Genomic DNA, 26,391 nt, shown 5'->3' with positions numbered 1-26,391 from the left:
TGGTTTAGGGATTTTTTGCTGAGATTTTGAGCAGCCATATCAGGCTGTGTCCAGCCCCAGAGAGAGATGCAGCTCTTTATCTCGTTAGGCTGAGCAGACAGTGTCAGGGAGGGAGAGCAAGGAGCAGTGGCAAGGACAGATCATTCAGGTTTTCTCTGCCACAGGAGAGTAGGTCTTCCTCCTATGGGGCTCTGAGCATGGTCAGGACTTGGGCACTTTGCAGCAGGAAACTCCTTCAGATCCCAACCAGGAACAGGCTCCTCAGTGCCCTGAGTGAGGAGCACAGTGAGAACAGACACCGCAGAGCCGCCGGCTGGGAACAGGCTTGGCAGCAGAGGAGGTGTTCCAAGCCAGCTCCTCTGGCCTTCTCTTTATTCTGTAGCCACATTTCAGCTCTCGCTGGCTATCCCACCTGTGCAATGAAACCCTGTGCCCTCTGGCTTTGCGTGATCAGCCGAAGGTTAAAATAAGAGCAAGCAGAGACAGCAAACATGTGCCAGTCCAAGGCTGAGTGTAAGTGCAGCTGTAAGCACAGGGGAATGTGCTCTTCTTTGGCTTTGGGTCAATGTGTCTCCATCCTTTCCCACCATCATGCATAACCTTCTTGGAAACCCTCTTCCAGCAGCACAGCCACCACTGCAGCTGATGTCCTGCCTAAGTTTGGGCTGTAGCCAAGAAGTCTGTGGTGCCCTAAGCCTGCCCTGCAGCTCCCAGAGGGGTTTCATCTCATATTATCTCTCCAGACTCAAGCCTGGTCCTGCTACGCTGGTGAGCAGCTAGTGCAGACCCCTTTCTAAGCCCGGTCCATCAGCAGGAGGCTTGAGGCAGACGTTTCTTTTCCTTGCATGCCTGGTGTTGCTGCTGACAGTGTTCACACCTTCCTTCTAGGTCAGTCAGGTGCAAGCTTGGGAGGAACATGGAGTTTCTTGGAATAGCTGATGTCTGGGTGCCAGAGTATCAGCAGCAATGTTCTCCCATAGGGCTAGACATTCTCTCCCCTGGCCTCAGCTCAGGCTTTAGGGCAGGAAAAAGCCTGCAGTAAGAGTGGAAACTATCACGGGAAAGAATTCACCACATGAGAAAGGCTGAGAGCCCCCCACTGACATTGAAGTGCTGTCTGTAGGATGGGCAGGTCCACAGGGGTCACCCGGGGCAGTGGCCTGTCTATGGCCCGTGCCAGATTCCCAGGAGAGAGCCAACAGGCTGGGCAAGTGCAGCTCCCTGAGCCAAGCTGTACCTGCATCCGTGCATTTCCCAGCCCTTCACAGACTTTTTCCCGTGCTGCTGGCTGCATGTCAAGGCAGGGAGGCTGCTCTAGGGCCAATGAGCAGAGGGATCCCAGCCTTCTCCACAATACTGAGCTGGAGCAGGGGAGTTCTCCACTGGCTTTACCTGGCCCAATAGAGGCCCAGGCATTTGCCCCCTCCTGTCCATGGGACTGAGCAGTACCAGGGTGACTTGTCCTTCTGATGCCCTTCTATGTCTGTGGTAGTCTCAGTGCTATTTTTAAGAAAAAAAAAAAAAAAAAGCCATAAATGTAGTCTGTCTCCTGGAAGAAGTAAGCATGAAATCAGGGGCCCTGAACACATACAATTGTCTCATTTATCACAGTGCCCCAAACCAGAAGTACAGTCACTTTTGGAAAGGTAATAGCAACCAAGGAAGAAATCCCTGAATTTGTTTATTCTTCAAGTCTCAGAACTGCATTTGAACTAAACATCTTGGGAAAAACCTCCCAGTTGACTTGAACTTTTGCCCATGATGGAGAATGCACTGCTACGTTCAGCGGAGTCTAGTCCTTTTAATGGCCAATTGCTCTTTTTTGTTAAAAGTAAAACCTTTCTTTGTTTGTGGTCCAGACTGAACCATCTTCAGCTGCCTGCCCCTGCCATGGATGCACATGGGGTCCTGGCTGCAGCGCTGAAGAGCCCTCTGTTGTCAGCCTTTTAAGGACTGGTGGTCTGCAATTAAGTTACTCAAGCTCCTGGTGTCTTCCAGTGTGAGCCACATTGTGCAGTCCTTGTGGGTTTTCTCTAAACTATCTCTAGTTTATCAGCGCCCTCCCAGATACTGAGCTGCCAGAAAAGGATCCTCTTTTCTAGAAAGATACTGTCTATGCTACACATGGGCCCTGCTTCTACTGCAGTGTCTACTGATCAAGGCAGAATCTCATTTTAATCATCATTTTGTACACGTCTTATGTCCAGCCGTTTAGCCACCATGTCCCTCAAGTCCATCAGGGGGTCATACTAGGATACAGTTCTCAGCACAAGTCTCTCCAGTTAAGTTCCTCATAACAAGTCAACCTCTTTTCCATACATATCACAAAGATGCTTGCAGAGCAGGCTGTCAGGCTCACCAGGGTGATCTGGTGGGTTGTGGAAGGCCCCATACGTTCTCCATCTTCTGCTTCCTCTGCTAGGACACAGATCTGTAAGCTTTACAGGTAGATATGACTCAAAAAGCTGACCTTGCCTGCCATGACATTCCAAAGAGGGTCCCTCTTTGCACCCTCATTCCTCCCTAAAAGTGTTGATTTTAACACTCCAGTTATGCGACGCTCCTAGCCAGATTTCGGGAGCACAACTAGGTCAAATTCATGTCCATATGTGAGCAGAGTGTAATATCCAGGTTCCCTGGCATCTGGGTGAAGTCAGTTAAAGGATTTCTTCTCTTCAAGTCCCTTGCTGTCTGGACCAATTTTATTCTCAACATCATGATGTCACGCTAATGAAGGCTCCTCAATCCTTCCTGCTCACCCTTTTCCTTCATTGTACTGGCTCTGTCCTACACCCTCCTTGCTCCCCATGCCCTCAGAGGAAGGTGCTCCACCATGAACAGCATCTCATGGAGGGCTGCACCACACCGGCCCCTGCCAGCTCACGCCGTCACACTGCCAGCTGAGCTCTGCCACAGGAGCTGCCTCCTCGCAGAGGCACTCAGCTGCCCCAGCACAGCCTCCAGCAATGGCCTGCCCCCCCACTGCCCTCTGCACGCCCCAGAGCCCTTGCCTGGGGGGTGCATCATCAGTGCGGAGCAGGGAATCCCTCCTCAGCAGTTACCGGCTACCCAGGCTTGTGCACACCCAGTGTATCGGGGCCCTGGGGAGGGAACATGCCACCCCGCTGGTCAGTGGGACCCCTCAGTAAGGGCATCCTTTTCCCTGCTGGCTGTCACTGGGGGGGGTGATTATCTCACCGCGTGGACTGGAGAGGCTCAGCTCAGCTCCAGCCAGCTCCATCTCCCATTCTTCCACCGGGAACCTCGGAGCTCTTTTCTGCTGTCCCCATGATAAGAATTGGTAATCTGAACCCACGGGGAATTATGCCCCCTCCTCTTCTCTCTGGTGCTGCTGACCTGCCCAAGCTTCAATCTCTAGTCAGACAGAGCAGAACCTAGTTGTCTGTGTGTGTATTTAGGAAATGAATGAAACAAAATTTAATGAAGGATCCTACCAGAAGGGAGGGTGGTATTTCTTTCAAATGAAACTGATTTCAGTCACTCAAACTCATTCTCTCCAAAGTCCTTCTCCTTCATGTACTCACAGGTTCCAAGGCTTATACCCAGGAGGTCTTGCTAGGTTCACTTGTGTACAGAATGAAGAGAAGCGCTGCTGTCCCGTCTTGATGGACAATGCTGTGGGTTTGGGATTGGTCTTTCACACCCTCTAGGAGTCAACAGTCACAATGGGCGGATCTTTTGCCTCAACCTCTTGCTTCCACTTCCATAAATCTTAGGCAAGATTACTACTCATTGTCTTTGTGTTCAGGGTTCCTTCCTGCAGGGAGAGCAGGAAGAGGAGCAGCACATGCAATGTGCTGTAACCTTGTTTCCCTCCTCCCATGACCTGAACAGAACTCTTCTGCTGACATGTCACCTCTGCAGGGACCTTTTCAGAGGGCCATCCTTCCTGGGCTCAGAGAGAGGAACACGTTCCTCGCCGTTCAGCAGGACTTTGCCACTCTTATCACCTTTGCTCAATTGTTTCCTCTGGTGCGTTCACACACATATTTCTCCATTCATACCTCTTTCAGAAGAATCTTAATATTGGCTACAAATCTCTTCTCTTATGAACAGCCATATCTCATCTGTGCTCTCCGCTCTCTCCACAGCATCCTTTTTTCCTTTCTTGAATGTAATAGCTCTCAAATCAGGCCCCAAGCACCCTTCATACAAAATTTAATATTTTCTGGGGGACCCAAAGGAGCTAAATATATTTGTTTTATCCAGAGAAATGGTTATGAGATTAGAGGTACAAGAACACAGATATATTTATTTTCATTATTTCTGTTGCTGGATTTGCACAGAATGGTGTTATAGCCTATTTCATAAAGGAGAGCAGGCCAGAGGTTTGCAAAAACTATGCATGAACTTGTAGTCTGTAAATCTAAGTATTAGAAGGAACTCAAGTTAGGGATGAGAGCAGGAGGAGGGGAACACTGTATTCAGTAGCACTTGCCATCTCTGGAAGCCTGCATGTCTGGCTGTGCTCTTCATTCAGTTTTTACTGCCCCTGTGCTGGACCTGCTCATCCCCTCCATCCCTGTGGATGTTCCCACCGTGTTTGCAGGATCTTCACTCAGGCTCACAGCCTTTCTGCCATACCAGAGCTCTGGATCTGACATGAGGCTGGCTGTGAAATAGAGAAGCCCAAGAAGGTCACTTTGCTACTTCCCTGACATGAGGCCTTCATTTCTTCTCAGGTTTAACAAGAGGCAGACATGGGTAGATTGCTGAGGCTCTTTCAAGTTTGGAACAGAAGCAGAAAGTCCCTGCAGCAGGAGGTGAGGGACCAGTTGGGGAGGGACCTCCCTTTCTCACACAGGCTCAGCCCAAAATGCTGCTTTTTGAGCTTGTAACATTTCACGATATTTTCACTAAAATTAAACACCAGCACCATCTGCACCTTCCCAGGAACACCTACCACGAATGCTCTGCTTGCCTTGCTCTGCTCAGGTTGTGGAGACACCAGTGTGGCCCCAGGCGTGACTGTCCAGCAGGAAAGACCATTCTGCCCTTCACATTGTGCCGCCATGTGAGCAGGCTGTGCTTTCCACTGCTCAGTCATGACTGCAGATCTCATCAACTTCATCTGGAGAACCCGGCAGGCAACAGGGTCCTTTACTCAGAGCTGCCTCTTTCTGTCACTTAGCTGCACTCATCTCTGAGGTGACAATAACAGGGATCATGAATGCCAGATCAGTCTCTTCAAGGTCTTCTCCAGCCACACTCCAAGTCCAACAGAACCACATGGGCTACAGAAGGGCTGGTTATGGCCCTCCTCTCCTAGACCAAGCCTCAGAGGAATAATAATCATGAGCTTATTCTCCAGTGAGGTTTGGCTTCAGTGCATCTGAGACTCTAGTTCACCAAAAGTGTCCTGAATCATCAGCAGGGCAGCCCTGAGCAATCAACAGCATGGGAGCATGCAGACCACCCTGGAAGGACGCTTGGCTGCTTCCTCCAATATCCTGTGCCTTCATTGCTTGGAAGCTCAGAGACCCCAGCTTGCCCTCTGCTCCCCACCATTCTCCTAGGTTTGCAATCCACTTGTCTGAGGTTATACCACCTCTCATAGCAGTGTGTGTCCTTCCGCACGTTGACTTCAATCCCACCCCCTCTACACAACAGCCATGACGTGAGCAAGCTGCTCCTGAGAATGGGAGAAAGAGGGGGATGATGGAGGTGGGTCTTTGGTAGTTAACATAATGTAATTGTGCTGGTGGCATAATTGTTCATTTGCATTTCCTTGGGGCACTGATGCTGATATTAATTAAAGGTAATTATAGCAATGCTTTCTTAGTGCAACAGCAGCATGCAAAGACAAAGGAAGTATTACAGACAAAACTATTTCTTCCTCCAGATCTTCAATGGCATCTCTTATTTTTAAAAATCTGCTGGTGAGTGGAGGCCTGGAGCCCGGGCACTGTTCCTCCCACCCATCAGAATCACTCTGTGTCAAGGGGTCCCAGGATCAGCCACCACTCCTAGCAGTACTGCGGGATACCCTGGGGGTGCTGGTGACAGGCACAGACAGGATGAGTGATGGTGGTTCTGAACAGATACTTCCAGTGCCAGTAGCTGCTGGTGGTGATACGGGATGCTGGGCACTCGTGGTGGATACTTGTGCACCCAGGAGAGGTGCTGAGAACATTGCTATCAGCTGCAGCAGACTTTCTAGCAGACTGCTAACAGACATTCATGATGGACTTTAGTGGCTCTAGTGATCTGTAGTGTTACCCTTCATAACAGTGCTGGTGGCATTAGAGCAGGAGTGCAACAGCTTTGCTGCTGACAGACGGATGCTGATGCTATAGATGGCTGTAGGTAGCACTAGCCATGGGTACCAGATGTGCTAATGGCTATTGCAAGCTCTACATGTCCGGATTACTGTCTCAAACCTAACGCACTACTAGCTGGAATCCGCTTTTCATGTGGAGAGAGCTGTGAAAGGGTTGGACAGTGTCAATACCATTACTGCTGCGTGGCCATCTGCAGCACCCAGACTCATCATACCTAGTCCTATCACCTTCACACAGCACTGTGTTTAGTGCTGGGAGCAGTGGCCTGTTGGCAGCAACCTGCAACCTCGTTGACATCCCTGAGCTCAGGAATGTCTGTGTTTGAGACGTGGAATTGTTGCTTGTCTTCAATATCTGATGCCTCCAAAACAGAAGCCTCCTTGGTTAAGTGGAAGCGTGTTTCCCGTACCTCCTGGATAGAGTGTCTGTCTCTGGTTTTCACATCTGAATATCCATCAGAAGCAAGAAACTTAAAAAACAAGAATTTTGGTTTAAAAGACAGGTGAATTCTGAGGACAGATGTGACTTCCCTGTCTAAATAACAGCTGTCTCCTGCTTGGCTTTCCCAGTGTGTGTGCCTTTCCTTTAACTCTTTCCTCTGCATTGTTGGGTTCAAGTGGTACAGAGCTAGTGGGAAGGTGAAGAGGGTTTGTACTGGATTTAGGAGGGCAGTCTTCTGATCTTTTCAGGCTTTCTATTCTTCTGTCTGTCAGGATATCCACCATGAGAGTATCTGAATGTCTCTTGAACACCAAGTCTCTTATTGTCTACCTGCACTGGATCTGTCCATCTATCTAACCTTTGCTTCTCTGGGACAAATTATAGGGAGGGATGTTGAGCATGTTTGAAAGGAAGCATGGTGCTTCTGTCATAACTTGGGCACACAATGCATCTGGGATGTCTGTAATAACCCCTCCCCCCTGCCCGGGCATGAGTTAACCTGGGGAGAAAACTGCTTTTGCTCGGTGGTGCCAGGATCTCATGGGCACTGCAGTGCCCATCTCTCCTTCCTGGGGACAAAGAGCTGCTGTCTTACCACTGGCACTAGGGCACCGGTTTGGTCACCTGCTGCTCCAGAGATAGTGTCAAACCCACCACTGAGATCCAGCTTTCCTAGAAAAATTGGCAAGGTTTGTATTCTTGTCCCATCCTTCCATATGTTCTTCCAGTCAAGAAACTGGGGTTCACCTATTTTAAAGACTCCCTTGAGCTCAAGACAAGCCTTCTCAAGACCCAGATGGCCTCCTCTGTTCAATTGGGACTTAAAAATACACCATCATAGGAAGGCTGACTCCTCACTTTGAGTTACTGTGCTATTCCCATCCCTTGCTTCTCAGCAGCAAAATGCTGAATTCCCCAGATTGTCCCAGCACCATGCCTGCATCTTCTCAGTGCAGAATAGAAAGCATATATGCATACACACAAGCCTACCTTGTAAATGAAATCATGTAAACCCAAAATAATATTTAATCTCACTGCTAAAATGATTCAGGCTATGTTCTCTGTTGTGATGGACATTAAGGAAACATTTCCCCCCCATATTTATTTACTTGACTTTTCATACAGGGAGCATTTGTTTCAGTTCTTTGCAGTGTAGCTGACAGTAAATGACAATGAAGAACGAAGTACAATGCTATAACTGCAGTACAGTAGCACCTAGTGACCAGATGGAAGAGACTTACAGTGTGAGCTGCTCAAGCAAAAGTTTAATGAGCAGCATTGTGAGGTAAGAGTAAGATGCAGATTTGGGCAGGTGTATAACTAGGACACACCAACGGTAACTGGATGCCATCTGCCACCCCAGTCACGGAGTTTATCCCCAGGATTGTCCTTCCTGCATTACCAGACTGTTCTCCCACAGATCAGAGCAAAGTGAACAGCCCAGGAGATGAGGGAATACAGAGGGAGGAGTACAGAGAAGCTGTCTGAGTAACCAGGGATAAGGTGAGGAAAGCCAAAGCCCTGATAGAATTAAATCAAGCCACAGATCTCAAGGGCAAAAAAAAAGGCTTTTATAGGTACACTGGTGATAAAAGTAAGACTAGGGAAAATGGAGACCCTCTCTGGAAGGAAAAGGGAGACTTGGTCACATGGGATATGGAGAAGGGTGAGGTACTCAACAAATTTTTGCCTCAGTCTTCACCAGCAAGAGCTCCAGCCACACTGCCCAAGGCACAGAAGGCAAAGGTGGGGACTGGGAGAATGAAGAACCACCCACTGTAGGAAAGATCGGGATCGAGGCCATCTAAGGAACCTGAAGGTTCACAAGTCCCTGAGACCTGATGAGATGCATCCGCAGGTCCTGAGGGAACTGGCAAATGAAGTAGCTAAGCCACTGTCCATCATAGTTGAGAAGTCGGGGCAGTCCGGCAAAGTTCCCGCTGACTGGAAAAGGGGAAACATAACCCCCATGTAAATAAAGGCACATAAGGAAGATCTGGGAAACTACAGGCCAGTCAGACTCATGCCCAGCAAGATCATGGAGTGGATCCCCCTGGATACTATGCTGGGGCACATGGAAAATGAGGAGGTGATTGGTGACAGCCAACATGACTTCACTAAGGGCAAATCGTGCCTGACAAATCTGGTGGCCTGCCACAATGGGCTTACAATGGTGGTGGATAAGAGAAGAGCAACTGTTGTCATCTACCTGGATTTGCGCAAAGCTTTTGACACTGTCCGTTGTAGGAGGGACCTTGTATGGAGGCGAGACCAGAGTTAAAACCTCACCCCAACGTGATGAGTCAGTCTTTCTTATTTACCCGAATAGCCCCAAGATATACAGAGCCAGACAGTCGCGCGCTCTCTGCTTTACAATCTATTGGCTAAAGGCACTTATCACACACGCAGAAGTGCTGTGATAGGTCTGCATCGTTAGTACACGTGTACAAACTAAATCTACTTTGTGGTTAGTGTATCTGGGCATTCAAGCAGGAAGGAAGCCCTAACTTGACTTGCTCATTCTTGCCCTTCCAGGTGATCTCAAGGGCAGGATTACCACGGGGCAGTTTTCTGCCCAGAGACCCAGCCTGGATTGTCCAAACTCTGTAGGATCAGTGCATGACCCTGATCCCCAAAAAATCCTACCACAAACCCCCATGACATCCTTGTCTCCAAATTGGAGAGACATGGATTTGGCAGATGGACCTCCCAGTGGATAAGGAATTGGCTGGCTGCTCCCACTCAAAGAGTTGCGGTCAGTGGCTCGATGTCCAGGTGGAGAGCAGTGACAAGTGCTGTTCCTCAGGGGTCGGTGATGGGCCCAGTGCTGTTTAACATCCTTGTTGGTGACATGGACAGTGGGATCAAGTGACCTTCAGCAAGTTCACCCACAGCACTGAGCTGTGTGATGTGGTGACACACAGGAGGGCAGGGATGGCATCCAGAGGGACCTGGGCAGGCTGGAGAGGTGGGGCTGTGCAAACCTCATGAGGTTCACCAAGGCCAAGTGCAAGGTCCTGCCCATGGGTCGGGGCAGTCCCCAGCACAAACCCAGGCTGGGCAAGGGGTGGCTGGAGAGCAGCCCCAAGGAGAGGGACTTGGACTTGGGGGTGTTAGTGGATGGGTGGATGGATGGATGGATGGATGGATGGATGGATGGATGGATGGATGGATGGATGGATGGATGGGGATGGATGGATGGATGGATGGATGGATGGATGGATGGATGGATGGATGGATGGATGGATGGGGATGGATGGATGGGGATGGATGGATGGATGGATGGATGGATATGGATGGATGGATGGATGAATATGGATGGATGGATGGATGGATGGATGGATGGATGGATGGATGGATGGATGCCTGGATGGATGGATGGGGATGGATGGATGGATGGATGGATGGATGGATGGATGGATGGATGGATGGATGCCTGGATGGATGGATGGATGGGGATGGATGGATGGATGGATGGATGGATGGATGGATGGATGGATGGATGGATGGATGGATGGATGGATGGATGGAAAACTGACTGTGAGCCAGCCCAGAAAGCCAACTGTGCCCTGGGCTACATTGAGAGCAGTGTGGGCAGCAGGGCGAGGGAGGGGATTCTCCCCCTCTATTCTGCTTTCATGAGACCCCACCTCCAGTACTGCATCCAGATCTGGGGCCTTCCTTATAAGGGCAATGACCTGCTCGAGTGGGTCCAGAGGAGGCCACAAAGATGATCAGGGGACTAGAGTACCTCTCCTATGAAGACAGGCTAAGAGAGTTGGGTTTGTTCAGCCTGGGGAAGAGAAGGCTCCGGGGGGACCTTCGAGCAGCCTCCCAGGGCTTAAAGGGGGGACAGGAAAGCTGGGGAGGGATTCTTTATCAGGGGCTGTAGGGATAAGACAAGGGCTAACAGTTTTAAACCAAAAGAAGGCAGATTTAGATGAGATCTAAGGCAGAAATTCTTCCCTCTGTGGGGGGGGAGGCGCTGGCCCAGGGTGCCCAGAGCAGCTGTGGCTGCCCCCTCCCTGGAAGGGTTCAAGGCCAGGTTGGACGGGGCTGGGAGCCCCCTGGGCTGGGGGAAGGGGGCCCTGCCCGGGGCAGGGGGGTGGGCACTAGATGACCTTTAAGGTCCCTTCCAACCCAAACCATTCTGTGATTTTACGATTTATGATCAGGCACAGTGGGTTACAGAATCACCCCTGCACAGGACAGTAAGCTCCTGGCATGTCCGAGAAATGAAGATACAGCCATGAGCAGCAAGAGGGTTCCTTGATGGATTATTTCATGACAAAGAAACAAGGGAAGGAAGGTCAAAGAACACTTTCCCACAAAGAGACTCACCCAGCCCTGTGCCACCGAGTCAAGGAGCCCCAGCATTTTGCATGTTGTCCTCCCCACCTAGCTCATTGCCAGTTCATCCTTTCAGTCCATGTGCAACACAGAGGGACATGGGAACCACTTCCACATCTTCCTTCCCTCTGCCTCTTTATATAGGGTGCTTTCTCACATATGCCTTGTGCCTTTGCTAGGACTTCATGAAGAAAACCTGTGTGTCAATCAGAGTCATTGTGCCTCTACAGCATCAGGGTTACGGTGTGGGACATTTGGCAGGAAGACAGCACTCTGCTCTTTGTGACCTGAGGACGTTTTCCCTTTTTTCTCTGCCTGGCAGGTCTTCATGAGGGACAGCTCTGGAGTCTAGAGGGACACAAGGCACACAGGATGCTGAATCTGGCCTAGTCCCAAGCCCAGCAAGCTGTGAGAGGTACAGTATGGCCCAGGGATGACTTTGGGACTCTGCAGAAAGAGCCAAGGGGGGGACGGGACGGCCAGACACAGCTGTGTGCTTGTGATACGAGGGGCAGGAGAGCAGGAGGGAGAAGGATGCTGGGGAAGGGGAGCTGGAGAGGGTGTTTCAATGACAACCCTCCCTCCGTCTAGTAGTGAATCCTGCAACACGCCCATCACTAAAATAAAGTTATGAAATCTAATACCAATTGCTATAGTAACATCACGCCTCCGCACTGACCTAGTTTGAGACAAAGGAAGTGCTCCTGCAGCTCTGAGTACACAGGAGGCTGCAGACAAGTCTCAGTCTGTTCTCCGGAAAGAATGGCAGAGGGAGCTGCTCGTTTTTCCCCACCTGCTTCCCCCTGCCCCAGGACCCTTAGGCAACATGAGCTGGTTTTGTCTCAGGCATTGAACAAATCCACTGCCAGACAGCATATCCATCCTGCATCCCAAACACAGGCAGGGCCCCGTCTAGCTTCATCTGGACCCACCTATCTTCATCCGGATGATCAGGCAACAGGAACATCTGCCCTGGAGCAAAGCAGCATCCTTGCAAACCTACAGAGACCTGGTGGTGCAGCAGCAACAGCTGTCTCCATTCAGAGCACCCTGCTACTACTGTGCCACAAACACCTAGGGCAGGGAGACTGTCCCTGGCCTCCCAGCTCTCCCCACATTCTCCTCATCTGCTTAGTCCTCAGTACCCCGAGCCCTGGGGCTGCTGCTTGTTCTGGTAGAACAGTGAGACAGGAGGATCCGGCTGGTGTTTTGGGACAGGGTGGTAGCACAGAAATCCAAGCAGGGCGGCCTGCCTTCTTCTGTGTCACAAATTTTCAGTGCAAGTGTGGACAGTCTCCATGCCTGGGAGTCACAAGATAAGCAAGGTCGAGGGCAGCCGTGTTAAGTGTTTTTCGTTCTCTGCTTGATCCATGGAGGGCTTTGCAAACACACACACACGCACTCCTCCAGGACTGCTGAACAGCACTGACCAGAACAATCAGTTTTGGTCCCAAACGGTCCCATTAGCTGCTCTTCCAGACAAGCTGGAACATGCACCATGTGGTCATCAGCATGTGTCCTGAGTGCCCTGTAAGGGAGCAGAGACTGCAGGTAGGTTTCAGAAGACAGTGACCCTTGCTCACTGCCCTGGTCCTTCCACTGCATCTCATCAGCTCTCCTGCTTTCTTCCTGAAAACTCTCCCTTTCTTATCTTGCCTTCATTTGTCTCATTTGACCTACTTAATACTTTGCATTTCCTTCTTCAGAGCATATCCCATCTTCTGGAGAAGTTTGAGAAACTTCTATTTAGGGACAGACAAATAGGTTGTAAAGTTTCTGGGGTTTTGTTCCCTTGAGAGTTGATTATATTACCAGTGACATTTGCATGAAATAAGGTCTCTGCCTCTCTCAGAGTTCATCTGCTCCTCCAGCTTAGCCAACACCTGAAGTCAAAAATCTTTGTCATATTGCAGCCATTGATTTTCACATCACTTGGTTGTGCTGCTACCAAAAAAAAAAAAAAAAAAAAAAAAAAGTAGTATCTAGAGCATATAGGGAAGACAAATTATTTGTCTGTTTTGAGATGGCTCCAGTCAGACCCCATCCCTCCTTATCGTCCCAGTGGGCATCAGCTGGCAGTCCCAGCAGAGATATCCCTTTGCCTGAAGAACAGGCAGAGGACCACAGGCATACACCGAGGCTGCCAGGGCTGCAGGGCACGATTCAGCTACCATGAGGCCTCGGGAGCTGTATGCAGATTCTACATTTAAAAAGGCACAAACCACTTATTCACATATGAAGTGAGATGAAGTCTTTCCACTGGTGACATGGGTCTCAGTAGAGCTGAGAAATCAGTGCTGCACGATTTCTTGAGCTCATACACCAATGTAGCCTACACTGGGATTTGCTTCATCTGGTATTAGCCGCCTGGAAGTTGGATTTGTAGATGGGCTGGGTGAGCCCCTTGGGACACTTTCAGGCAACGGGCAGACCAGTCCTCATAAAGCAATTTACCATCTCCAAAGGATAAGGCACACGGGCGATGTGTATCTGGGTAGGTCCCAGGTGAATGAGACACGACTCGCTGGAAGCTACTGTCTCTTCTCCACTGCTGTACAGAGAGTGAAGGGGAAATGGCAGGTGCGCCGTGGCTCTCCTCGTGATGCTGTCACACATCTCAGTGGGAAAGTCCAGGTGACATTGGTCCTTGGCTTAAGCCCATGGGTGCTCCTCGGGAGATCCTGGCTTAAGCTCTTCTCAGCAGGGCTCAGCGTGTTCTCAGGACAGGCAGTGTGGCTTGCTGCTCAGACCTCGGTACCCGCTCTGCCCCTGGGACAAAGCTCCCCGGCAGCAGTGGGAAACTTCCCAGGGAGAAGTGAGTGGCAGAAGGAGGCTGGAAGAAGGTCTGTTGTATAATGAATTGTTCTAAGTAGAAGCTGGCTATTTTTATCCCCTGCGATTAGATTCTGAACTCTTTGAATCATCATTAATGCAACACCCTGGAAGTCGGCGCCCCCCCTCGCTGAATGCCACATGAAGTGTTCCTGCTAATTCAGGGAACATTTGAATTCATGCGTGTAGGCAGACCGACGTCACCTACACCACAGTATACAATTTTTTAAGCTTCTTGCGGCAGGGTGAGGGGAGTAATTTTTCTTCTGCAGGTTGCGAATCATTTAGTCTTTATCTAGCTAGTTATTAGCGTGCTGCTAGGTTTCTATATATAAAAGCCACCCATGTGTTTGTAGCCAGCCTGGATGGCTGGGCTGAGGTTTACGTGGGAGATTATGATACGTAGAGTCCTGGAAGAGCTGATCAGCAGAGGGCAGGACTGGTTGACTCCAGAGGGTTTCTGCAGCCCTGTCAGGACAGAGGTTTCTTCACTCTGGAGGACTTGTGCCCCAAGCAGTCCCATTTTACAGGCTGCTGCTTCTCCTGGTGCTTTTACCTCTCTTCTGAGCAGCAGCTGAATGGCTTCTTGGCCCTTCATGGCCAGCCCTGCCTCAGTAGTATGTGTCCTTCCCCAACCAGTCCTGTTCAGGCAAACCCTGATTTAAAGGTTATGATCTCAAACAATGCCGTCCAACCCAAACAAGTCTGTGATTGTTATATAAATGCCAGCCAAGAAGCCTGGCAAGAGGGTCTTTGACTTCTTGCAGGCACCACCTGGACCAAAGTCTGGCTGTATATCTGGTGCCTGGCATTTTACACAACATGGAGTGATTTTGTGGTACATTATGTTCTTTACATGGGGCATGACAGATGTTGGGATGAGAGAGCCAAGCTCTCCTGGGAGGTGGTACGTTCCTCCCTCTATTCAGCAAGGATGCAGGCCCCTGGGCTGGCATGCAGTGTGGGGGCAGCAGTTTTGGTGTTTCCACAGGGAACAAACTTAGAAGTTGTTGGAAAGCCCTGCTGGTGGGAATAGCAGGAAATCTATGGCTAAGCTGTGAGGGGGAGGCAGATAGGAGAGGGAAGCAAGGGAAGACGGGAATGCTGCTTTCAGCTGTGATTTTGGGGAGAAAGAAGAGGTCTTCAAGTGCCCATTTCTGGATCAAAGCACTGCTCAGTTCCCAGAGGGTGACCAGGGAGAGGACATGGACTTATTGCATGGAAGATGTGTCCTGAGGGCGTGGTAAAAAGGAGGGAGGCAGCACAGAGCCTGCACCCACTGCTGGCCATGGAAGGTGAAATGCAGCCACCAGGCCAGCGCCTGCAGCTCCCCAGTTTCTGCTGGAGCAGAAGCACCCACCTGCAAACTGCAGTCCCTCATGCTGTGAAAGCTGCAGAGGTAGGTCTGACCTCCCTCTTGGCCACTTCCAGCATCTGGCAGGGCAAGCCTGGTCCCTGTACCTGGGTCTCCACCGTACACATCACTGGCAACAGCACACGAACACGCACACGTGCCCGCGTGCACACACACACACACAGACACACACACACTCCATGGCCACACAAACGGGTGTTTGCCTGCATGCTCCAGTCCCAACGTGCATGCACAAGGAACAGAAACCCAGGTGAACGTGGGGGTGCTCTCAGAGGTCACTGTGGCCTCTCGGGCTTGGTGGGAAGGAGCAAGCCCTGCCTGGTGACCCCCAGCACCAGCTGCCTCTGCTGCGCATTGGACTTGTAAACACCAGCTAATTGCAAAGTGAGATCCTGGAAATGGACTAAAGCAGAAAGTAGTAAGGTGAGGCATAGCTGGCAGGGTAAAGTACTGGATTTCCTCCTCTTGACCCCTCTTTGCTGAGAGAGGGCAGAGGGTTTGCCCTGTTCTCTGCCCTGACTTCTCCATGCCCTGAGTATAAGCTGTTTTAAGGTGGGTTTGCAGAATTTAAGTTGGGAATTTGGCCCGCAGGAACCTAGAGACATCAGAAAAAGGGTAGTTTCTCCTGGAAACCCTCCTCCACCCCAGAAGTTAAAATGGAGGCAATGGTGGGCAGTGAAAGCTGGTTTGCCCAAGTCCTTTGTGGTGCAGAGCCCCAGCACAGAAGCTGCTCAAAGCCAGTGGTTCCTAACAGGGCTGGGGTGCAGGAGGTGGTCTGCCCTCTCACAAGCACAGGGACCTCCCAGGCTCTGTTGGTTTTGTTGTTTGTCTTGGGGCTTGAGCCTGTTCAGAACAGGCAAGGAGCAGCCCCTGTGGAGCAGTGGTCCTCTGGCTGCTGTCCTCACCATGTCACAGCTACAGGGCAGGAATTCCTGTGGGGAGATGGGGACAGACCCGTGGCCAGTGTCTCCTGGGCAGCCGTCCTCTCAAGGTCACAGTGCATTGCCTGGTGGAGCACCTCCAAGGGGACACGGAGCCAGTCTCCAAGGGTGGAAAGGAGATCTGTTCACCATGTGCAAGGTGGAGAGGACAAAACATCACAGGCTGGAGCTGCCACCAGAGGGATCCCGGATGAACAATAGAGATTTCAGAGCTTTATAGGATTGCAAAGACAGACAGGCATCTCCAGGACAGCTCATTGAACTTATGTCCTGGTGCTGCCCTGGGTGACATTTTGACAGATTTCTCACACTTCCTGCCAGGAGTAACAAACCATAATTTCAAGGATGCACCAAACACTGCCTGGCTGGGTGACTGGCTGGATAGACAGCCATAAGATGGGCAGGCACATGAGAGTGAGGATGACATATAGGTAGGAAATCATTGCTTTGCCAGTATTTACACTGCACTGCAGCTGCCTCCTCCATCCAGTTCCTTTCGGTTACCTCCTGCTCTGACCAGAGTTCTGGCCAGCTTAATCTCTTTGCCTGTTAAAAGGAGAGAGAAAAACAAATATTTGCAGTCATTGAAGTATATCTTACAGCAACGGAGGCTGTTCAGCTCACAATGAAAATGTGATTCAGTCTTCCTGAAGTGGAGTGAACCATCTCCCAAGCAGCTTTGGCAGCCCTCAGACCGGCTCCATCTCCCACTCACAGCAGACGAACGCATGAGCTGTGGGTCCTGCAGGAGGGAAACATTGGCAGCGCTCAGCCAGGGGAGGAGTGGGGTCCCTGCAGAGCAGGAAGCTTCTTCAGGCGAGGCTATCATCTCCTGCACGTAACAACCAGTGCAACTAAGAAAAGGCGATGGGTGATAGTGGTAGGCGACTGTCTCCTGAGAAGTACAGAAGCACCATCTGCCGACCTGACACGCTCTCCAGAGGGGTGTGCTGCCTACCAGGGGCTCATGTCAGGGATGTCACCGAGAGCCTGCTGAGCCTTGTACAGTCCACCAACTATTGTCTGCTGCTGTCGTTTCACATGGGCACCAGGGATACAGCCAGGAGCAGTCTGAGGAGTATCAAGGATTACAGAGCCCTGGGAGCGGTGGTAAGGGACTCTGGATCATAGGTAGTTTATACATCAATCCTCCCAGTCAAAGGGAAGGAGTTTGAAAGGACCGGTCAAATTTGGCAAATCAGCAATTGGTTATAGGACTGGTGCCACAGCTGGATGGGTGTTCAGCTATTTAGACCATGGGACTTGCTTTGAGAAACCTGGTCTACTGGGAGCTGATGGGGTCCATCTGTCAGCGAAGGGGAAGAGCATCTTTGGGCTTGCCAAGCTGGTGAAGAGGGCTTTAAATTAAAGTTGCTGATGGAGGGGGACCTCAGTCCATCCCAGTCCTACCAACCAGTGCCAGTGCCAGCAAGACATGCCCAGAGCCTGGAGAGAGATCCCAGATCAGCAGGAGAGCACCTGAAGAGCAGCACAGAGGCATTCCAGCCACTCCAGCCAGTAAGTCAGCTTCACTGGGGAATCTGACTTTTTAATTAAATGCATCTATGCAAATGCACATAGCATGGGCAATAAATATGAGGAGATGGAGACGCACCCACACCTGCAGGGCTGCAATCTTATTGACATCATGGAGACATAGTAGGATGGCTCCTATGACTGGAGTGTTGGAATAGAAGGATGCAGGTTTTTTAGGAAGGACAGGAAGGGGAGATGGGCTGGGGGCGGGGGTGGGGGTGCAGGGAGGGGAGAAAGAGGGAGCAGTCACACTCTATGTCAGTGACCAGCTGGAGTGCATAGACCTCTGCCTGGGGATGGATGAGGAGCTGACCAAGAGCTTATGGGTCAGGATTAAAGGGAGGGCAGGGATGGGTGACGTTATAGTGTGGGTCTGCTACAGGCCACTCAACCAGGAATACCAAGTGGATGAGACCGTCTATAGACAGATAGGAACAGCCTCACATTCACAAGCCCTGGTCCTCGTGGGGGACTTCAACCACCCCGATATCTGTTTGAGGGACAACACTGCAGCACATAAACAATCGATAAAGTTCTTGAAATGTGTTGATGATAACTTTCTTCTCCAAGTGATAGAGGAGCCAACGAGGAGAGGTGATATACTGGCCTTGTTTTTACCAACAAGGATGGGCTGGTGGGGAATGTGAAGCTCAAGGGCAGACTTGGCTGCAGTGACCATGAAATGGTGGAGTTCAAGAGCCTTAAGGCAGCAAGGAGGGTGCACAGGAAGCTCACTACCCTGACCTTCAGAAGATCAGACTTTGGACTTTTCAGGGATCCACTTGGCAGTGCAACATAGGATAAAGCCCTGGAGGGAAGAGGGGCCCAAAAAAGCTGGTTGATATTCAAAGGTCACCTCCTCCAAGCCCAGGAGCAATGCATCGTGACAAAGAAGTCAGGTAAGAACACCAGGAGGCTACATCAATGGACAAGGAGCTCCTACACAAGCTCAAACACAAAAAGGAAGCCTACAGAGGGTGGAAGCAAGGACAGGGAGCCTGGGAGGAATACAGAGAAACTGAGCAGCCAGTGATCAGGTTAGGAAAGCCAAAGCCCTGACAGAATTAAATCAAGCCACAGATCTCAAGGGCAAAAAAAAAAAAAGGCTTTTTTAGGTACACTGGTGATAAAAGTAAGACTAGGGAAAATGGAGACCCTCTCTGGAAGGAAAAGGGAGACTTGGTCACATGGGATATGGAGAAGGGTGAGGTACTCAACAAATTTTTGCCTCAGTCTTCATCAGCAAGAGCTCCAGCCACACTGCCCAAGGCACAGAAGGCAAAGGTGGGGACTGGGAGAATGAAGAACCACCCACTGTGGGAAAGATCGGGATCGAGGCCATCTAAGGAACCTGAAGGTTCACAAGTCCCTGGGACCTGATGAGATGCATCCGCAGGTCCTGAGGGAACTGGCAAATGAAGTAGCTAAGCCACTGTCCATCATAGTTGAGAAGTCGGGGCAGTCCGGCAAAGTTCCCGCTGACTGGAAAAGGAGAAACATAACCCCCATGCAAAAAAAGGCACATAAGGAAGATCTGGGAAACTACAGGCCAGTCAGACTCATGCCCAGCAAGATCATGGAGTGGATCCCCCTGGATACTATGCTGGGGCACATGGAAAATGAGGAGGTGATTGGTGACAGCCAACATGACTTCACTAAGGGCAAATCGTGCCTGACAAATCTGGTGGCCTGCCACAATGGGCTTACAATGGTGGTGGATAAGAGAAGAGCAACTGTTGTCATCTACCTGGATTTGCGCAAAGCTTTTGACACTGTCCCCCATGACATCCTCGTCTCCAAATTGGAGAGACATGCATTTGGCAGATGGACCTCCCAGTGGATAAGGAATTGGCTGGCTGCTCCCACTCAAAGAGTTGCGGTCAGTGGCTCGATGTCCAGGTGGAGAGCAGTGACAAGTGCTGTTCCTCAGGGGTCGGTGATGGGTCCGATGCTGTTTAGCATCTTTGTTGTCAACATGGACAGTGAGATCGAGTGACCTTCAGCAAGTTCACCCACGGCACCGAGCTGTGTGGTGCGGGGACACGCTGAGGGCAGGGATGGCATCCAGAGGGACCTGGGCAGGGTGGAGAGGGGGGTCTGTGCAAACCTCGTGGAGTTCAACAAGGCCAAGGGCAAGGTCCTGCCCATGGGTCGGGGCAAACCCAGGCACAAACCCAGGCTGGGCGAGGGGTGGCTGGAGAGCAGCCCCAAGGAGAGGGACTGGGGGGGGTGGGGGGGGGAAAACTGCCTGTGAGCCAGCACCGTGTGCTCACAGCCCAGAACCCACCCGTGCCCTGGGCTGCAGCCAGAGCAGGGGGGGCAGCAGGGCCAGGGAGGGGATTCTCCCCCTCTGCTCCGCTCTGGGGAGCCCCCCCTGCAGTGCTGGGGCCAGCTCGGGGGCCCCCAACAGCAGAAGGACCCGGAGCTGCTCGAGCGGGGCCAGAGGAGGCCACGGAGATGCTGGGGGGGCTGGAGCAGCTCCCCTGGGGGGCCGGGCTGAGAGAGTTGGGGGGGTTCAGCCTGGAGAAGAGAAGGCTCCGGGGAGCCCTTCGAGCGGCCTCCCAGGGCTTAAAGGGGGTGCAGGAGAGGTGGGGGGGGACTCTGGATCAGGGGGTGGGGATGGGACGAGGGGGGGCGGTTTTGCACTGAAAAAGGGCAGATTTAGATGAGATCTAATGCAGAAATCTTTCCCTGTGCAGGGGGTGAGGCGCTGGCCCAGGGTGCCCAGAGCAGCTTTGGCTGCCCCCTCCCTGGAAGGGTTCAAGGCCAGGTTGGACGGGGCTGGGAGCCCCCTGGGCTGGGGGAAGGGGGCCCTGCCCAGGGCAGGGGGTGGCACTGGATAGTCTTTAAGGTCCCTCCCAACCCAAACCATTCTGCAAATCTATGATTCTATAATTTGGGATTTCATCTACTGCTCAGTTTCTGAATCTTCAGATGTATTTTACAGGAGTAAGTGAATTCATTGCAACTGGTCTGAGCCTGCAAACATGCAGTGCCAGTGCTGCTGTTGTAAACCGTGCCCAAGAGGAAGATGATTCTCTCCTGGGTTCAGAGTGGTTTGAGACACACAAAACTGCCACAAATCAAGTCAAAACACGTGCTGCACCTCAAAGACCTCTGAGCATCAGCAAAGCCACCGGGAAGAGGAAGGGCAACTCCGAAAAAACACCAGCTGAGGGGAAGGGGCTCAGGGGTACATCCTCTCCATGCCCTGGCAGCCCCTGCTCTGACCACCTGCTGACCAGGGTCTTCTCCTGCTGACCAGTCTGGGTGCCTTCTCTGTGGTCCAGACTGTCCACCTCCTTGCCATGGTGCCTGACTCGGGGCAGGGGGACACAGGAGGGGCACTGGGCAGCTGCCCTGGGAGACAGCCCTGGCCCAGTTTGCAAGCTGCAGGATCACGGATTTGGCAGATTTAATTTCAATGTTTTCATCCTTCTGAATTAGAAAGACTGTGGGAAAGAGGCTTGTTGGGTTTTTCCCTTCCCTGACCCCACATCTCAAGAAAGCGCCAAGGATTGCAGAGAGTAATTGAAATGTAATAAAATCAGTTTAATCCATCTTAAAGGGAAACCAGCTCACAGAGGATGCAGGAAACACATGTTGGGCACCAGCGGCTTGGGAGTCCTGACTGCTCCCCCAGCCCTGACCTGACACATGCCCAGCAGCAAGGCTGGCACCCTGCACTGTGTCTGGCCATCGAGTGAAGGGATGTCCAGGACAAGCAGGACAGGCAGGAGGCTCAGGACCTGCTGGCAGCCCTTCAAGAGCCCACAGGAGGAAAAGGGGGCAATAAACAATCTGCCATATAGAAATGAGTGTCCACCCTTGCCAAGAGCACACCAGCCTGGGTGAGAGGGAGCTCCCTGCCCACCACTGCTCCCTGCCTTCTCATCCCTTCTGCTCCCACCCCTCCATCCTTTCTGCCTCAAACTTCACTTTTCCTCCCTTCTGCTTGTCCCCACAGCTCCTCAGTCACTCCTCCCTGCCCCTCTGCTTCTTGAGCCACCCTGAGCCAGTCCAGCCCCAGCCCCGCTCTTCCCTTGCAAGCCAGGATTTCACTAAATTTCATTTCTTTTCATTTCCTGTATTTAATTTCATTTAACTTCCCTATTTATTTTTAGTCCTAAGGCAGTTTTCCTTTATTCTGGAGCCCAGTGAACACAAAAGCAGTGATGCTGATGTGCTTTATGGCAAAGCAGTCATGAGGCTGAAGTGTCTCTCAGGAGTGCCTGGGAGAATTCTGCTTCAAATATTGATCGGCCTTTGTAGGAAAAGATGTATTTACTATCAATACCCAGAGACATCCCCTTATAATTAAATCAGCTCTGTGTTGTCTCCTTAGGGACTGTCTGACTCCTGCAAGCGTAATGTGACGGGAGAAGCACAGCATCCATCAGAACCGGGATCACCTCAGGCAGCTGAGCCCGAGCAAAGGACCTTGCTGGGAGTCTGTAGCAGGCCCATGGAAAGAAGGGAGAAAGAGGCCACAGTGGGCCAAGCTGAGCCTGGGCAGATCAGGGTGGTGTTCAGGGAGCATTTGGGCTCCCTGCTACCTGTAGGACTTCCCCCCCCAAGTCAGGCAGAGTTCAGCTTGAGCAGTCATGGGCATCTGGAATTTAAAGGACCAGACAGATAGCTTAATCTGAAGCCTGTCCTTCTACGCTGCATCCTTCTCTTCTGTCCAGAGGGTTTCCTTTGAGACCATCTTCTGGGTCTTTTTCTCACTGCTCTTTAACCACTGTGCTGATTGATGCCACCTTGCACAAGGCAGAAGCAGGGCTGCCCGGCACATCCACGAGTGTCTCTTCAGTGGCACTTCTCCAGCCAACACCCAGCACTGCTCCACCAGCACACGTGGGTGCTGTCCCACGGGCAAGGGTCTCCAGAGAGGCTGATGCACCCACCTGCCGACGAGCACAACGGGAAAAGGATGGGACCCGCGGGGACCATGAGCAGCTGGACACCAGTCAAGGCCAATGTTGCACTGGGGATTTGGGAAGAAGGGCAGGTTTGGTATCAAAGCTCCCCCAGCTCAGGTCAGGATAACAGCCATGCCCTCATCCCCAAAGCACATGGACACTGTCCACACAATGGAGAGGCCTGAGGGCTAAATCATCTCTCCCACACCACCAAAGCCCAGGCCATGCGGAAGGACACCAGGCTGTAGGTGAAGGCAGCTGGACCAGCTGCAGGGCCCAGGTCAGCAACAGGTCGAGAGGACCCACCCCAAGGGGCCGTACAGGTGGGTTTCGGGAGATGGGGGACAGGACCTAGCAAGCCTTGTGTGGGGCACAGGATCCCCTGGGGACAAGAGCCACGCAGGTTCATGAGGGTGCTGGGGGCAGCTGGCCGTGCCTAGAAGTGCACTCGGCTGTGGGGGCGGCTGGCAGGACCCCCCCCAGGAGCAGGATTCACAGGAGCAGGAGTCTCTGCTGGAGCAGAGTGGGGAGCTCCAGCTGCGTTGCCTGGTGTCTGCAAACCAGTGCTTGAGAGAGACTGCCTTTGCTTTGCCAACCCGCTGGGAGCAACAGAGTGAGACGGAGACTTTTTAAAACCCATCAAGCTATGGAATACATTGCACTTCTCCTTTTTTTTTTTGTGCTTCCAAATAATTATTTAAAGCCCCAGGAGCTTTTCATTATTAATACATTTTCCCTGTATGAGGAAGAAAAACAAGCCTGTCAATTCCTATCATCCTTCAGTGATTGCTGACTCCGCTCCCCACACCAGTTTGGTCTTAGCTGCTTTTGCTGACCCGACTGCATGCAGGAGGACAAGCTCCTTAGGGAGACCAGACTCAAAATTGTGGCTGAACAGGGAGAACCCAGGAGCCCAGACTACCAGCTCTTCTTCTCACAGGGACACACCATTATCCTACTTGTTCTCTAGGAATAAGGAAAGGATGGTTTTCTTTCTCAGAAACTCACTGGAGAGCCTGAGGGTCCAGGCACTATTTCCCCTTCCATTGGATCATCCTCCTGTTGGAAAATAGCTCTTCTGTAGAGATCCCTGTCTTCCCAGTTTCATTTTACCAAGGAGTAGCCATTCATCTACATGTACATGTTGGGGGGCCCTGAATTTTGAATAAGTAGTCTAGGATCTCATTCTCTGGATTTCACACCCATAGGTTGCCTCAGTGTTTGCGAGTTGCCTTTAAGTAACACTCAACTAAATTAAAAAAGGAAATAAGAAACTAAATTAAAAGGTAAAAGGAAATACGAACTAGTTTGCACATTGCATGATTTTAAATAGGATTTAAGTACAGAAAACCCACTAATTGATTGACAATGCAACTCATCTATATGTTCATTGATTTTCTTTAAGCAGCCCCAAAAAGTCTGTCTTTTTTCCCTGTATAACCCAGCGCAGCTGAGGATCACTCTGAGCCGAGCAGGACAAGGTAAGTGCACCTGAGAAACCTTCAGTGAGGATCTCCCCTGCCTGAAGGGGATCCTCTGTGCCCAGCTGCCCCCCTCCAGGACCCTGCAGGGGTGCCTGTGCCTGCTGAATGGACCCCAGATGGACAACCTCAGCCCCTTGCTGTGGCAGAGGACTGTAGCAAGGGACAGCCAGCCAGGCTCGGAGGGTGACACAGCTCCCCCAGGAGCAATGCAGCAAGGCAGAAAAGATCAGCTGAGCAGCAAACAGCTTCTCAGGTCATGCTCTGAGTGTTCAGAAACACCTTGTAGCTACTGAAACAATTTCCTTTGGGGTAAAACATGCTATAAACCAGGGCACTTGGTGGAGAGGAGACATTTGACATCGTATCTCATTAGTGCAGCCGCACACAACACACAGAGCAGGGCTGCCAGCCCCCCTTGCAAGATCCAGTAACCACACAAACACGAAGCATAATGCAGAAGATGGGATGCTAGGCTCCAGACTTTCCTTGGCTCAGGCAAGGCTCATGTGCAGGTTTTGACAGCAGGTTTTTTCTCTAGCCCCTTGAACAAATGGGACAGGAGCAGTGATTTGCTGGTGGTGCCTCTGCTAGCCTTTGTTACACTGGCTGGGAAGGGACTTTATTAAATAAACATGTGTAGAGACCAGAAAAATAGCAGCAGCATTATTTAAGCAGCCTGTAGTTGAGCACTGAGACACACAAGCACTTAAATTGCAAATAGAAAGAACTAATTCTTCCCCTCCTCCACTCCTGTACCCTGTTCTCTCCAGCCCCTGGTCTCATGCCCCTTCTCCTCCCATCCCGCCCTGTCATCTCTCTCCCATCCTGCTTCTCTCCTTCATCACTTAACCTTGGTGGCATTTGCTTTTAGAGCTGGGACAGCCCTCGCGAGGACACCCCCGTGAGAGTTGGCTGCCAAAGAGGTTCTCGGAAGGCTCTGAGCATCTGTCCTCTTCCTCCAGGTGCAGGGAAGTCTGCAGGGGAGCAGGGTCAGCGCTCCTGCAAGGGCTCTGCCTCACCATCCCTGAGCAATGGTCTAGGAAACACTGGGACCATGAAAGGCTTAGGAGATAACAGAAGCCGTCACCTCTCCGATAACCTGGACTCCCCTCAAGACTCTCTTTATGCCCCCCAGGACAGGAACCCTTATCTCCTCAGCCCCACTGACTCCTTCACCATGGACCCCCGATTCCCAGCCCAGAATACCCTCCATGGAGACTGTCTCCTCCCACTCAACAACCAGATTTCCAACAGCAGCACTTTTCCCCGCATCCACTACAACTCCCACTTCGAGGTCCCAGATGACAACCCTTTTCCAAGCCATGCCCAAGCCACTAAAATCAATCGCCTGCCTGCAAACCTCCTTGACCAGTTTGAGAAGCAGCTGCCCATCCACAGAGACGGCTTCAGCACCCTCCAATTTCAGAGGAGCGATGCAAAGCACCGGAGCGAGAGCCCTGGGCGCATCCGACACCTCGTCCATTCTGTCCAGAAGCTATTTGCCAAGTCGCAGTCTCTGGAGGGCCCCACCAAAGGCAATGTGAATGGCAAGAAGGGGGCGGATGATCCCAAGCAAAACCGGAGGAGCAAGAGCAAAGACCGAGCTAAGACCTCCGAGCCGAAGCGCAGGACCAGATCCAACATATCGGGCTGGTGGAGCTCAGACGACAACTTAGACAGCGATACCTGCAGCTACCGCAACCCAATGGGCCTCATGACACTGGGCCGGCAGCCGGACCACAGCCAGCCGAAGTATTTCATGCACGCTTACAATACCATCAGCGAGCACATGCTGAAATCCTCCAAGAGCAATAACGACCTCAAGGTCACCCCTTGCACCAATATCCCCATCAACAATGACTCCAATTACATTAAGAGGGGCTCCTGGTCCACGCTGACACTCAGCCATGCCCGGGAAGTGTGCCAGAAGGCCTCTGCCACGATTGACAAAGCCTTGCTGAAATCCAAGTCCTGCCATCAAGACTTGGCCTACCACTACCTGCAGGTGGGTGCAGCAGCGGGGTATGGCTTGCTCCGTGCAGGGAGAGCGCAGGGAGACAGGGGACACCCTCGCAGTAGGCGCCTATTTGCCCAGTAGTCCTTATCAAACAGCTCCCTATGGTTCAGCTGCCACCTCAAGTCACACTGCCAGGAGAGGGCTGAGGGGGGCTAAATCCACCGAGACCCCAGGAACAGATGGCCATACCT

The 26,391-nt window shown here is 51.6% G+C and overlaps 1 protein-coding gene across 8 annotated transcripts in view; it reads left to right on the top strand.

Annotated features, from left to right (window-relative positions):
* The window catches only part of DLGAP4 (DLG associated protein 4), a 184,164-nt gene that overhangs the window by 87,088 nt on the left and 70,685 nt on the right, over positions 1-26,391 (top strand). For 6 of the 8 annotated variants that reach the window (XM_032992985.2, XM_032992988.2, XM_032992987.2 and 3 more), the window contains exon 3: positions 25,146-26,188. In XM_032992985.2, the coding sequence (XP_032848876.1) occupies positions 25,146-26,188 (1,043 nt within the window). Of the gene's footprint in view, positions 1-11,415; positions 11,509-25,145; positions 26,189-26,391 lie in introns of all 8 variants that reach the window. The other 2 variants (XM_032992989.2, XM_042801260.1) reach the window with 1 other exon arrangement.

The sequence above is a fragment of the Tyto alba genome, unplaced genomic scaffold (genome assembly GCF_018691265.1).
Source record: "Tyto alba isolate M040663 unplaced genomic scaffold, T.alba_DEE_v4.0 Super-Scaffold_33, whole genome shotgun sequence".
Classification (NCBI taxonomy): Eukaryota; Metazoa; Chordata; class Aves; order Strigiformes; family Tytonidae; genus Tyto; species Tyto alba.
The sequence above is the reverse complement of the archived record's forward strand: the minus strand, read 5'-3'. Positions and strand labels throughout refer to the sequence as shown.